General features: G+C 42.3%; 1 protein-coding gene across 1 annotated transcript in view; it reads right to left on the bottom strand.

The window, feature by feature from the left end:
* Positions 1-14,368, bottom strand: part of mgat5b (alpha-1,6-mannosylglycoprotein 6-beta-N-acetylglucosaminyltransferase B) — a 1,090,939-nt gene that overhangs the window by 893,610 nt on the left and 182,961 nt on the right. The window contains exon 3 of the mRNA XM_085963547.1: positions 6,362-6,500. Within this exon, the coding sequence (XP_085819673.1) occupies positions 6,362-6,500 (139 nt within the window). The remainder of the gene's footprint in view (positions 1-6,361; positions 6,501-14,368) is intronic.

Genomic DNA, 14,368 nt, shown 5'->3' with positions numbered 1-14,368 from the left:
GACTATATGCATGATAAACAGCAGAAGCAGCATGCTATAGACAGAGCTAAGCGATCCCACAATCAACAGATCAGATCAAAGCTCTGCAGTCCTGCCACATCCAGTCGTAAATGGTGGTGGAGAATTAAACAACTAATGGGAGGAGGAGGCTCCATGAACATCCCCATCCTCAATGATGGCAGAGCCCAGCACGCGAGTGCAATAGACAAGACTGAAGCATTTGCAACCATCTTCAGTCAGAAGTGCCAAATGGATGATCCATATTGGCCCCCTCCTGAGGTCCCCACCATCACAGAAGCCAGTCTTCAGCCAATTCAATTCACACCACATGATAACAAGAAACGGCTGAGCCCCGAAAACATCCGGATGTTGTGCTGAAGGCTTGTGCTCCAGAGCTAGCCGTGCCTCTAGCCAAGCTATTCCAGTACAGCTACAACACTGGCATCTACCCGACAATGTGGAAAACTTCCCAGGTCTGTCCTGTTCACAAAAAGCAGAACAATCCAATCCAGTCAATTAATGCCCCATCAGTCTACTCTCAATCATCAGCAAGTGATGGAAGCTGTCTTCGACAGTGCTATCAAGCGGCACTTACTCACCAATAACCTGCTCATCGATGCTCAGTTTGGGTTCCACCAGGACCACTCGGCTCCAGACCTCATTACAGCCTTGGTCCAAACATGGACAAAAGAGCTGAATTCCAGAGGTGAGGTGAGAGTGACTGCCTGTAACATCAAGGCAGCATTTCACCAAATGTGGCATCAAGGAGCCCTAGTAAAACTGAAGTCAATGGGAATCAGGGGGCAAACTCTCCACTGGCTGGAGTCATACCTAGCACAAAGGAAGATGGTTGTGGTTGTTGGAGGTCAATCAGATCAGCCCCAGGACATCGCTGCAGAAGTTCCTCAGGGCAGTGTCCTAGGCCCAACCATCTTCAGCTGCTTCATCAATGACCTTCCCTCCATCATAAGGTCAGAAATGGGGATGTTTGCTGATGATTGCACAGTGTTCAGATCCATTCGCAACTCCTCAGATAATGAAGCAGTCCATGCCTGCATGCAGCAAGACCTGGATGACATTCAGGCTTGGGCTGATAAGTGGCAAGTAACATTCACGCCACACCAGTGTCAGGCAATGACTATCTTCAGCAAGTGAGAGTGTAACCACCTCCCCTTGACATTCAATGGGATTACCATCGCCAAAGCCCCCACCATCAACATCCTGGGGGTCACCATTGACCAGAAACGTAACTGGATCAGCCACATAAATACTATGGCAACAAGAGCGGGTCAGAGGCTGGGTATTCTGCGGCAAGTGTTTCACTTCCTGACTCCCCAAAACCTTTCCACCATCTACAAGGCACAAGTCAGGAGTGTGATGGAATACTCTCCACTTGCCTGGAGGAGTGCAGCCCCAACAACACTCAAGAAGCTCGACACCATCCAGGACAAAGCAGCCCGCTTGATTGGCACCCCCATCCACCACCTTAAACATTCACTCCCTCCACCTCCGGCGCACCGTGGTTGCAGTGTGTACCATCTACAAGATGCACTGCAGCAACTCGCCAAGGCTTCTTCGGCAGCACCTCCCAAACCCGTGACCTCTACCACCTCGAAGGACAAGGGCAGCAGGCGCATGGGAACACCACCACCTCCAAGTTCCCCTCCAAGTTACACACCATCCTAACTTATATATCGCTGTTTCTTCATCGTCGCTGGGTCAAAATCCTGGAACTCCCTTCCTAACAGCACTGTGGGAGTACCTTCAGCACATGGACTGCAGCAGGTCAAGAAGGCAGCTCACCACCACCATCTCAAGGGCATGGGAAATAAATGCTGGCCTCGCCAGCAACGCCAACGTCCCAGAACGAATAATAAAAGGTGCTGTTAGTTTGCTGTTGTTACCCACTGCAAATTCCTGCCCAATATCGCAACAAACTATCAAAACATATATAGTACTGATCTGCTGTATATTTGCAGCATTTTCTGTCTCTGTTTTAGATTTCCAGCATTTGCTGTTTTGTCCTTTTATTTTAGCAAAGCATATATTTGGTTTAGTACTACATAACGGGACAGAGCTGGTTGAAAATAGGCACCAACAGTCCTCCTATTCCCATTCGGTTTGTAAAAAGTAAAGGCCTTGATCGTGTGTTTCTAAACCAGTCCTTAGGAACACCATTCTATTCGAAAGAACTGGTTTTTTACACAAATCCAGGGCTTTCACTTGGGGTTACTGCCATAATAATTGACTGAAATGGTATTAACCTTGGCCTGGATTTTGCAGTCAGCAGCGAACGAACGGTGTTCGCCATTCATTGCACTTACAGCTGCCCCCAAACTTTTTGTGGGCTTTTAAGCGGCAACTTACTATCATCGGGCATCTGATCCAGTGCGGTGGACCTCTACAGGGGTTCTGGGACCTGAGTGAGCAGGGCAATGCATGTCTCCTCAACCAATCGGATTGAAGAATCTTCACTGAGTCATGCACAGGCAGTGTAAGTTAGACTATTTAATGTAAAAATCATGTACAGAGAGTGAAATAGAGGGAAAGAAAGATGGTATTAAGAGAAAGAGATAAAAGAGACAAAGAAAAAGTAATTTTTATTTTAATTTTTAATTTTTAAAAAAATCTCCAACAATAGTTAAAATCTGAAGTCTTGAGACTTCACACTTGTAAAAGTACGTTTTCAGTGCCAGAGAGGTTGTTTGGTAGTAATTAAGACTTACCACACCGTTTGAAATTCACTTACACTTGAATGGGCAAGCCCCAACTTTTTCTGGCATGTTTAGTGGGTAACTAGTAAGTACCGTAACTTCACGCCCTTGCCGAGTCTATCAGTGAGGTACCGGTGGAATGAAGCTTGTGGAGGAGCGGGGCAAATCGGACGGCAACTTCCCAATTTCTGCGTTTTGCTGCACACATGTGGATGCCAGAGGTTGCTGTCCAATTTACTCCATAATAACGGTGAGCTTAATGTGTGAACTAACTACACAAATACATAACAGGGCACTTTATACCAGTTGCAATGTACATACACTTTCTTGGGCAACATTTTTTTTTATATCGAGATGATGATATATCTCAGGAGGTGAATTACAGTGTAGTGATCCAATTAAAGAGGTCTAATGAATGCATACACTGACGGTAAAGTGAGTGAATGCTTTATAATAATTACATATTATTTAAATTGCTTTTGTTAAAAAACCGTCTCTTTGATGCAGAAAATGTTTCCAGTATTCCTTGGACAACCACAACTTGAATTTAAATAGCACCTTTTAACATAGAAAAATACCTCAAGGCATTTTAGGTTGATCCCTGGGATGAGAGGGTTGTCCTATGAGGAGAGATTGAGTAGTTTGGGCCTATACTCTCTGGAGTTTAGAAGAATGAAACGTGATGTCATTGAAACATGTAAGATTCTAAGGGGGATTGACAGGTAGGTGCTGAAAGGTTGTTTCCCCTGGCTGGAGAGGCTACAACGGCGGGGGGCATTGTCTCAGGATAAGGGGTCGGCCATTTAAGAATGAGATGAGGAGGAATTTCTTCACACAAAGGGTTGCTAATCTTTGGAATTCTCTACCCCAAAGGGCTGTGGATGCTAAGTCATTGAGTATATTCAAGGCTGAGATAGATAGATTTTTGGACTCTAGGGGAATCAAGGAATATAGAAATCGGGCAGAAAAGTGGAGTTGAGGTCGAAGATCAGCCATGATCTTATTGAATGGTGGAGCAGGTATGAAGGGCTGTATGGCCTACTCCTGCTCCTAATTCGTATGTTCTTACAGAAAGAAAAAGAAAAATCAACATACAGCAGGCCATGGTGGTAGAATAAAAAAGTTGACTGAAAGCTTGGTCAAAAAGATGAAGGTGGAGAGAGACATTTAGGAATAGAATTCCAATGGTGGAGCGAAGTGTGGGAAGAATGCACAAGCCAGTGTTGGAGGACCAACAGGTGCATGAAGGAAGGCAAGGTTGGCAAAGGTAGTGCGGGTGAGGCTGTGTAGAGATTTCAATACGAGGACAAGGAGCTCAAATTCAATGCATTCTGAGAAAGGGGACCAATGTAGGTCAGTGACGACAACGGGAGGGACAAGTTGGACATAATGCGGGACAGGATACGAGAAGCTGAGTTTTAAGCAAATTGGATTTTACGGTTGGGTAGAAGCCAACAAGAACATAGGAGAAAGTCGTGAGTGACATGGCTTTGTCAGCATTGGTGACAAGGTAGGTGATGTTGTGGAGGTGGAAGTAAGCAGTCTTGCTGCTGGATAGGATGTAGGCTTTGAAACTCGGCTCTGTGTCAAACAGAATACCAAGAAACCCCTGCTTCAGCATGAGTGAGTGGCCAGCAAGGGGATACAGTTCATGACAAGAAAGTAAAGTTTACGACAGGGGCTGAAAATGAAGGCATTGATCATCCCACTGTTAAGATGGAACTGCAATATTACCTGCATGTTTTTTTTTAACAGTGCATTATAAGAACACTCATTGTCTGGTATGCATTACATAAAAATTAGTAAGGTTGCTTAAAGGTAAATTCAAGGCATGTGTACAATCCCAAATTCCATCTCGATCCATACTATAAGTGCACATACAAACCATCTAAGTAGCCCCAAATATTTCTGCAAAGGAAGGAAAGAAGGAAGGAAGATATTAAAGTGCTTCACACAAATAACTATTGAATTTAGACCCGGTTATGTAGGCAAATACTGATACTAACTTGCACACAGCAAGATCCTATAACCAGCAATCAGATGCATAACAAGTTAATTTGTTTTGGTGGTGCTGGTTGGGGGATGAGTGCTAGCCAGGACACTAGGAGAGCTCCCTGCTCTTCCTTAAAGACCCCAGGGCACTATTTGATGTCTATGTGAACAGGCAGTCAGAGCCTCAATTTAACGGCCTAGAAATTTGTGTCGGGGGCTTCCCGCGGGTGCAAGCCCCCGACCTACACTTACATAGCGCGCCGGCAGTTGAGGCCTGGGCCTGCGTGGATTTCCTGTCTGTGGCCCGGTCCAGCTCCCGGCGCGCTGTGCTTGCGTGATCCAGCGGCGTACTTAGTGCGATGCGTCGGCTGGGATCACGTGAGCACTGGGCAACCAATCGGAGGAGGGAAAAGTCCATTCACGAGTTTGACAAAAAGACCTGTCAAACTCATGAAAACTCCGGGCGCCCAAAACAGTACTTAACCTTAAAATAAATTTGAAAAAAAATCACACTATTTAAATCAACTATAAATAACATTAAATAACTATTTTAAACAATAATTTAAATTTTTGAAAAAAATAATTTTATAAAAAATCGGGGCTAAAAATACACTTACCTACTGTAAAGTATTTAAAAATAATAAACCTGTGGAAAAAATGTTCTAATTTTAATTAATTGACCACTTACCTTTTAAAATGAAGTCCTTACACCTGGTTTTTAGATGTGCAAAAAGTAGAGGCCTTCACGCACGGGCAAACCTGTAAAAAAAAAGGAAGTTCAACGCGCACACGCAGACTCCTGCGCGCACGTGTTCGACCTCTGAACCCCTTGGTTCAGAGGATCGGAAATGCCGGTTTCCCGCGCATGCGTAGTGCATGCAAGAAACCGGCACTTCCATCGGGTCCACGCGTGAGTACTCCGTCCGTACTCACGTGTTGGGACCCGAATTTCTGGGCCAATATCTCATCTGAAGAACAGCGAGTTAGACAATGCTGCACTCCTTCAGTACTGCACTGCAGCATCAGTTTAGATCAGGTGCTCAAGTGGGATGGGGTGGACAGATATGAACTCTCAACTTTCTAATTCAGAGGCAAACATGCCAACAATTAAGCCAAGCTGATATTAAATACAGTATTATAAAGAAAGTTTACTTATAAAAGCTCAGTAGATGGCAAGTAGACTACATAAATGAGAATTACACACAACCTTTGTTCTTCATTATCCATGAACCAGAAGAGCTGCTGGATAAGGGCAAGCTGTGGTAGAGAAGTGCAATTAAATGTAAAGTATCTGCATTTTCAGACATAGGAATGTTCAGTTTAAAAGGATCTCTCATTTTAATAAAAACAGGATGATAATTTCTCGGATATTTTATAACACCCAAAAGCTAAACATTAAACTTTCTGTGGAGCTTTCTGTAGAATAGAAACTAACAATGATAAGTCACAATTAATTTGGATACAGTAGATGTATTTGTGCATTCTTAAAGGATTGATTCATAAAAAATTGCAGTATTTCTTCATAAGCCAAAACTCTTTGAGCAGCAAGCTAGTATTCAGGTTTTAAGGCTGCTAGTTAGCACGTAGCAAGCTAGGCAGTAGACTTATCAAAGTCTACAAGCTATTAAATTGGTTCCTTTCATGTTGGCACTTACTGATTTAAAGCAGAGCTGAGTTCCTCCAATTTTCTGAAGTCGCTCACATTCTCCAGTTTAGCCAGTGGCTCCATCCGCTTCACTATTATTTCCAGCATATCTGACATTTTCCTCAGCACGCGTGACTCCAATCCAATTCCTTTTAAATACAAGAAAGATCACATTATCATTACAATGATGAAATTAGGCAGTGAAAGCAAAGAACATGGTATACAGAAGCTTTGGTAGGGCCGCGCTGGAAAATGTGATTTAAGAAACATAGCTATCCTCAAAAAAATATGCACAAATCTCTTAATAAAGGAAGAAAGTTCAAAAACAGTCCATTTTGTGTTACTTTTTAAACTGTTTACACTGGCAGGAGGGTCGGTAACCAGAGGACACAAATTTAAAATAATTGGCAAAGAAGTCAGGAGGAAGATGAGGAGAGATGTGCAGGTTAGGTTGATTGGCTATGATAAATTGACCCTTAGTGTTAGGGGGGATTAAATACGTGGGGTTATGGGGATAGGGTGGGATATGTGTTGGTGTAGGGGTTATGGGGATTGGGTGGGACATGTGTCGGTGCAGGCTCGATGGGCTGAAATGGCCTCTATCTGCACTGTGTGATTTCTGTGATTCTGTGATTCTGTGAAATGTTTTTGCTCAGCGAGTGTTTATGATCTAGAATGCGCTGCCTGAAAGGGTGGTGGAAGCAGATTCAGTGGTAACTTTCAAGAGGGAATTGGATCAATACTTAAAACGTTAACATTTGAATGGCTATGGGGAAAGAGCAAGGGAGTGTGACTAATTGGATAGCTCTTTCATAGAGCCGGCACAGGCATGATGGGCCGAATGGTCTCCCTTCAGTGCTGTATGATTTTACGATTCTATAACCTAACTAAGCTTACAAAAAAAAAATCACATTAAAGTTCTGATTTTTTTTCCTAAGTGTGTAAATGCATGTGCCAGAGGCTAGGGTAACACTACATTGATTATTTTAAGCCCTGCTTTCTGGGAAATAAGAGAACATGTGATCTAAAATGTTCTATTCCATCCCTGTGGCAACAAAATTCAAGCCTCAGAATCTGATAGAACGAAGGATATTTGAAACTAAAGGTATGTTTTTTTTTATTGGTGCTCACTCTGTAAAGTGTCATTTAGGTTCAGAAATAAAACTAAAAATCATAATCATTTGGACTTTAGCATACTTTGCCTAGCATGTTTTAATTGTACACGTGAAAAGAAAATACATTCTGCTGTAGGTATGAAGTTGAACAATTTCACCGTTAATAACCAGCAACTAAACAGAAATCACATCTCATCTGTGTTGTGCAAGCAGTACTGGTGTACATTTCAGTTGTACAACATGATTGCAGTGCATGTTGGTGCATGCTTGTAGAATTAATAGAATACAGAATAGCAGATTGAAAGTACATTGGTTTGGATTTGATATATGTCAAAGTTAAATCAAACTGCTTGGTAGAAAAACCTGCTGAGTCTTTCAGCTCCTGGCTGTAAATGGTTTACCAGATATGAATCTAAACTTCAAACCTGCCACAATCTGTCAGTTGACAGCACATGAGCCTCTGTTTTTTCTGGCTAAATTAATATAAAAATTGATCAATACACTGGATTAAAACATTTTTTTTTCTTTTTAATTCGGTACCTACACTTTACATCATACTTCACTATACTTATTTATTCACACAAATCAGTCCATGAATAAGAAAGTACGGCCAGAGAACGCAAGAGGAAATTAGTGAAAAGTAAACTTAGAATGCACATATCAAGACAAACTTGATAAACGTTTAGAATAATCTATCAACCGAGATAATAGAAAAAAACATTAGGGTTATTCCAAATAAATTAGGTGTCACAATGAGTTAACGTAGTGGAGGGATGAGCTACAATAGCTTTGAGATAGCCTTTTCTTGTATGTTCTTAAGTGCATACAATTTAATGGAGATCCTGTTAATGAGGATGACCATTCAAAGGAAATACTTGTTCAGTTACCAATTTGTTTCCTAGGTGCTGTACCATGTTTATTTAGTAGAAAAGACTGGACAAAAGAAGCGACCGCTTCAAGAGATTTCTACTGCATAGAAATTAAATACAATCCTCAAATTACAACAGCAAAAAAAACTGACTTATGCAATGTCAAAATAACAAAGCTACATAATATTTATCTGATTAAAAATGACTGCTGACTATATGATTTATGTAGTGCTCAAGAAATCATAAAATAATTTTGTTTAGCATTACAATAAACACAAACATGCATTACAAAATTGTCAGTTAAATGATTATTCAGCAGGCAATAGCAGCTTGCTGATATCACTATGCAGATTTCAGTTTGCTTCACTGGTCGCCACAGTGGGCGAACATCTTCCACTGGGTTTATTTAGTCCAAAGATACAGTAAAACAACAGCATTAGTTTAGTGTCCTCGAGGTTGCCGAAATGACCTTGAGTGTACAATATAATCCTTTGGCTCCAAGCATTCAAACACACATTCTTAATCACAACTGTAAGCCTTGGAGCAGTTGTTTATCACTACAAGCCATGAACAGAGTCAATATTTTTAATATGCTATTTATCAGCAAATAACTAAATTGTCTCAATTCTTTATGTGCTGGCATCTGAACTGGTGTAGAAGCGAATGGCTCCAGTACTGTAATTGCTGCCCAATACCACAATTTGTGAAATACATTCTCTCATTGACTTGCAGGAAAAATGAAGCTCAATGTTATTACAGCACTTACTGAAGACATTGCTTCATCTTACCACAGTAATTACATTATTTCATGATCAAAATCAATAAACAAATTGCTGCAACTGAAATCTGTTCACTTTATAAACAACATTAATATTCACCTTGAACAACAGCTGGAATCACACCTTAGTTTTAAATAGAACTCGGAGGATATAATCCTAATATAATTTTCTTAGTCAACTATTATTTTGGTGAATCTAAGTGAAAGGTCTGGTTGTGTATTCTTGCAAATAGACTGGTGTTTGATTTGAACAGATATTCAGATTGGCTTCAACTTTTGCAGATAGAGTTGGCATTGAGATGATCTTGTTAGATTTTGTACTAAGTTACTTTTACAGCGACTTTCCTTTGATGTGTGGATTTCCCATAATGCTGTTTGGAAAAAATATGGTAGAGCCACTTACATAGGATTACATCGGATATACGGCACAGAAACAGGCCATTCGGCCCAACCAGTCCACGCCAGCGTTTATGCCCCACTCGAGCCTCAACCCGTCTTTCCTCATCTAAATCTATCAGCATAACGCTCTATTCCCTTTTCCCTCATACCCTTGCCCATCCTCCCCCTAAATGCATCTATACTATTTGCTTCAAACACTCCCTGTGGTAGCGAGTTCCACATTCTCACCACTCTTTGGGTAAAGATGTTTCTCCTGAATTCCCTATTGGATTTCTTGGATACTATCTTATATTGATGGCCTCTAGTTATGCTCTTCCCCACAAGTTGAAACATTCTCTCTGTATCCACTCTATCAAAATCTTTCATAATTTTAAAGACCTCTAGTAGGTCACCTCTCAGCCTTCTTTTTTCAAGAGAAAAGAGACCCAGCCTGTTCATCCTTTCCTGATATGTATACCCTCACATTTCTGGTATCATCCTTGCAAATCTTCTCTGAATCCTCTCCAGTGCCTCTATATTCTTTTTATAATATGGTGACCAGAACTGTACGCAGTACTCTAAGTGTGGTCTAACTAAGGTTTGATACAGGTTTAGCATATCTTCCCTACTTTTCAATTCTATCCCTCCATAAATAAACCCTAGTACTTGGTTTGCTTTTTTATGGCTTTGCTAACCTGTGTTGCAACTTCTGGTGATTTGGGTATTTGTACTCCGAGATCCCTTTGTTCCTCCACCCCACCTTGACCAGAATATACAGTCAGAATCCGGTTAGGAAGGTCAATTTAAAACATCATTAAGAGTGGGAGAAATCTGGAAGGAAGGTAGTGAGAAAACCAGGACATTTTTTCCCTCTCTATTGAGAAACCATATGCCCTCCACTCAGCACTTCAGTTTCACAGTCTATCCACGATTAAGAACCTGAAGAAGTGTAGGGTGTTAGGAGCACAAACACACAGCATCACCCTTTGCAGCCCAGTGGATGGCATTACCAGACAGTCCTTTTTAAAGGGCTATGGTACCACAGGAAACTTTCGTTTAATCGGAGGTTAAATGTCCGGAAAGCTCTATCTACCGGCAAAATTCAGGAGCCGTTTCCTATAAGTTTTTTTACTTCTCGTTGCTTTTTTTTTCCAGTCAGGCTCTGCAAGGTCTAGCTGAAGCTGTTGCTTAGCTACAGAGACGCTTTTAAGCTGCGGCCTTGAAGCTGTTGCTAAACATCAGGGTTTGTTGATTCACACGGAGCTCAAAAGCTCCGTATGTTTTAACATTAACGCTGGTTTCTACGGCAGTTTTGATGGTACGGCACCAGCTCGGTCCCATCAGTGCCGGATACCAGAAAGTTTCCTGTACTACGATAGGGCAAAAGAAAGAAAGAAAGATTTGCATTTATATAGCGCCTTTCACGACCTCAGGACGTAAAACCTCAGGGCAGTAGAATAGTTCACAAAGTTTACTAGACCATCATCAGTCCCATTTGAAGATGTCTTTAAATCATCAGCCATGTAGAATCATAAAATCATGCAATGCAGAAGGAGGCCATTTGGCCCATCGTGCCTGTGCCAGCTCTTTGAAAGAGCTATCCAATTAGTCCCACTCCCCTGCTCTTTCCCCATAGCCCTGCATTTTTTCCCCTTTTTAAATGATCATTAAAACTCAACCATGGCTAACAAGGGAAATTAGGGATAGCATAAGATCCAAGGAGAGGACATATAAATTGGCTAGAAAAAGCAATAATCCTGAGGATTGGGAGCAGTTTAGGATTCAACAAAAGAGGACAAAGGGATTAATTAAGAAAGGGAAAATAGAATATGAGAGTAAGCTATCAGGGAACATAAAAACTGACTGTAAAATGGATATGTGAAGAGAAAAAGATTGGTGAAGTCAAGCGTAGGTCCCTTACAGTCAGAATCAAGGGAATTTATAATGGGAAACAAGGAAATGGCAACCAACTAAATACATACTTTGGTTCTGTCTTCACAAAGGAGGACACAAATAACCTCCCAGAGATGCCAGAGAAAATAGGGTCTAATGAGAGGGAGGAACTGAAAGAAATCAGTATTTGTAGGGAAATGGTGTTAGGAAAATTGATGGGACTGAAGGCCGATAAATCCCCAGGGCCTGATGGTCTACATCCCAGGGTACTTAAGGAAGTGGCCCTAGAGATAGTAGATGCATTGCTGGTCATCTTCCAGAACTCGATAGACTCTGGAACAGTACCCATGGATTGGAGGGTAGCTAATGTTACCCCACTATTCAAAAAAGGTGGTAGAGAAAAAGCGGGGAATTATAGACCGGTAAGCCTGACATCAGTAGTGGGGAAAATGCTAGAGTCCATTATAAAAGATGCAATAGCAGAGCACTTGGAAAGCAGTGACAGGATCGGACAAAGTCAACATGGATTTACAAAAGGTGAATCATGCTTGACTAATCTACTGGAATTTTTTGAGGATGTAACTGGCAAAATAGATAAGGGAGAACCAGTGGATGTGGCGTATTTGGACTTTCAGAAGGCTTTCGATAAGGTCCCACATAAGAGATTAGCGTGCAAAATTAAGGCACATGGGATGGGGGCAAGGTATTGACTTGGATAGAGAACTGGTTGGCGGACAGAAAGCAAAGAGTTGGAATAAACGGGTCGTTTTCCGAGTGGCAGGCAGTGACTAGTGGGGTACCGCATGGATCGGTCCTAGGACCCCAGCTGTTCACAATATATATTAATGATCTGGACGAGGGAATTGGATGTAATATCTCCAAATTTGCAGACGACACAAAGCTGGGTGGGAGGGTAAGCTGTGAGGAGGATGTCGTGAAACTCCAGTACGATTTGGACAGGTTGGGTGATTGGACAGAAACATGGCAAATGCACTATAATGTGGATAAATGTGAGGTTATCCACTTTGGTGGCAAAAACAGGAAGGCAGATTATTATTTGAATGGCAATAGATTGGGAGAAGGGGAAGTGCAAAGAGACCTGGGTGTTATTGTGCACCCGTCGCTGAAGGTAAGCATGCAGGTGCAGCAGGCGGTTAAGAAGGCAAATGGTATGTTGGCCTTCGTAGCAAGAGGGTTCGAGTACAAGAACAAGGATGTCTTGCTGCAGTTGTACAGGGCCTTGGTGAGACCGCACCTTGAGTATTGTGTGCAGTTTTGGTCACCTTACCTGAGGAAGGACGTTCTTACCATGGAGGGAGTGCAGCGAAGATTCACCAGGCTGATACCTGGGATGGCAGGAATGACGTACGAGGAGAGATTGTGTCGATTGGGCTTATACTCACTGGAGTTTAGAAGATTGAGAGGGGATCTCATCGAAACCTATAAAATTCTGTCAGGTCTGGACAGACTAGATGCAGAAAGGATGTTTCTGATGGCCGGGGAGTCCAGAACCAGGGGTCATAGTCTAAGGATAAGGGGTAAGCCATTTAGGACTGAAATGAGGAGGAATTTCTTCACCCAGAGAGTGGTGAACCTGTGGAATTCTTTGCCACAGAGGGCGGTGGAGGCCAGTTCATTAAATATATTCAAGAAAGTGTTGGATATATTTCTTGAGGCTAAAGGGATCAAGGGATATGGGGAGAAGGCAGGGACAGGGTACTGAACTTGGATGATCAGCCATGATCTCATTGAATGGCGGAGCAGGCTCGAGGGGCCGAATGGCCTACTCCTGCTCCTATCTTCTATGTTTCTATGTTAATTATGTATCCAATTCCCTTTTCCAAGATACCATTGAATCTGCTTCTACCCTTGCAGGCATTGCAATCCAGATTATAACTACTCACTGCGAAAAATAATTTCTCCTCCTCTACCCCTGCTTCTTTTGCCAAGTCTTTTAAATCTGTGTCCATAAAACAGTTTCTCCCTATCGACTCTACCAAAACCCATCATAATTTTGAGCATCTCTATTAAATCTCCCCTTAACCTTCTCTGCTCTAAGGAGAACAAACGCAGCTTCTCTAGTCTCTCCACATAACTGAAGCCCCTTGAGGTCAACTGAAGTCATGTGTGATGGTTTTTTTATAGCAATGTTAACATTTTAAAAATGTTCTCAGTAAAACTGCTTCAAAAGGCTGGCAGCACTGCTCCATATTGTCAGACATTGGCCGCGATTTTATCGGCACTGAGAGGGCGAGTTTGGAGGCGGGTCAAAGGTTAAAATCATTTTGATTGACAGCAGGTTCTGATCCCACCGTCAACCCGCCTCCAAACAATTTTCCCAAATGTCAGGATTTGCGCATGGACCAGACACCTAGCAGTGGGAAGAGGATTAAAGCTAATTACCTGCCTGTTAACAGGTAGTTGATAGTAGCTGACAGGCTATTTTTGAATTTTGCCGCTTCTGCCTCGGGTTTCCCGACATGTTGCAAGTATGCAGTAATGTTTCTGGATTGATCACAGCTGCAGAAGTGGTGTGAAGGATCCAATGGTGCACTGGTGAATCTCAGAGGTAAGAAAATGTTGGGAAATTCATTTTTAATGCATTTACACATTTCTTTAGGTAACAAGTTTTGAAATCCATGTCCAGTGCCACCTCATTGGGAGAGCCTCCTTCACCAGTGACAGATCACGTCTGTCACCTCACCTGCAGCTGCCATTTATTCCAGCCTAAGGAGTGAGTCACTGGAGCGCCTTGGTGCAAGAGCTCACCTTTGTACAGTGATTGTCAGTGCTTGCAGCACCTCAATGCTGCCAAACACTGAGAAATCAGCTGTCAAAAAAAAATTGTGCATGGTCCCTTTAAGAAAACCGGCAGATGACGCATCATCAAATGATTTCATCTGACCGGCTTCCTCTTAATTGGCCGGCAAGCCCGCAGGGCGGGCTTAACAAGGTCAATCAACGTAAAATTACGTCCGTGGGCC

The sequence above is a fragment of the Somniosus microcephalus genome, chromosome 21 (assembly GCF_052327205.1).
Source record: "Somniosus microcephalus isolate GS21.2 chromosome 21, FLI_Smic_1.0, whole genome shotgun sequence".
NCBI lineage: Eukaryota > Metazoa > Chordata > Chondrichthyes > Squaliformes > Somniosidae > Somniosus > Somniosus microcephalus.
The sequence above is the reverse complement of the archived record's forward strand: the minus strand, read 5'-3'. Positions and strand labels throughout refer to the sequence as shown.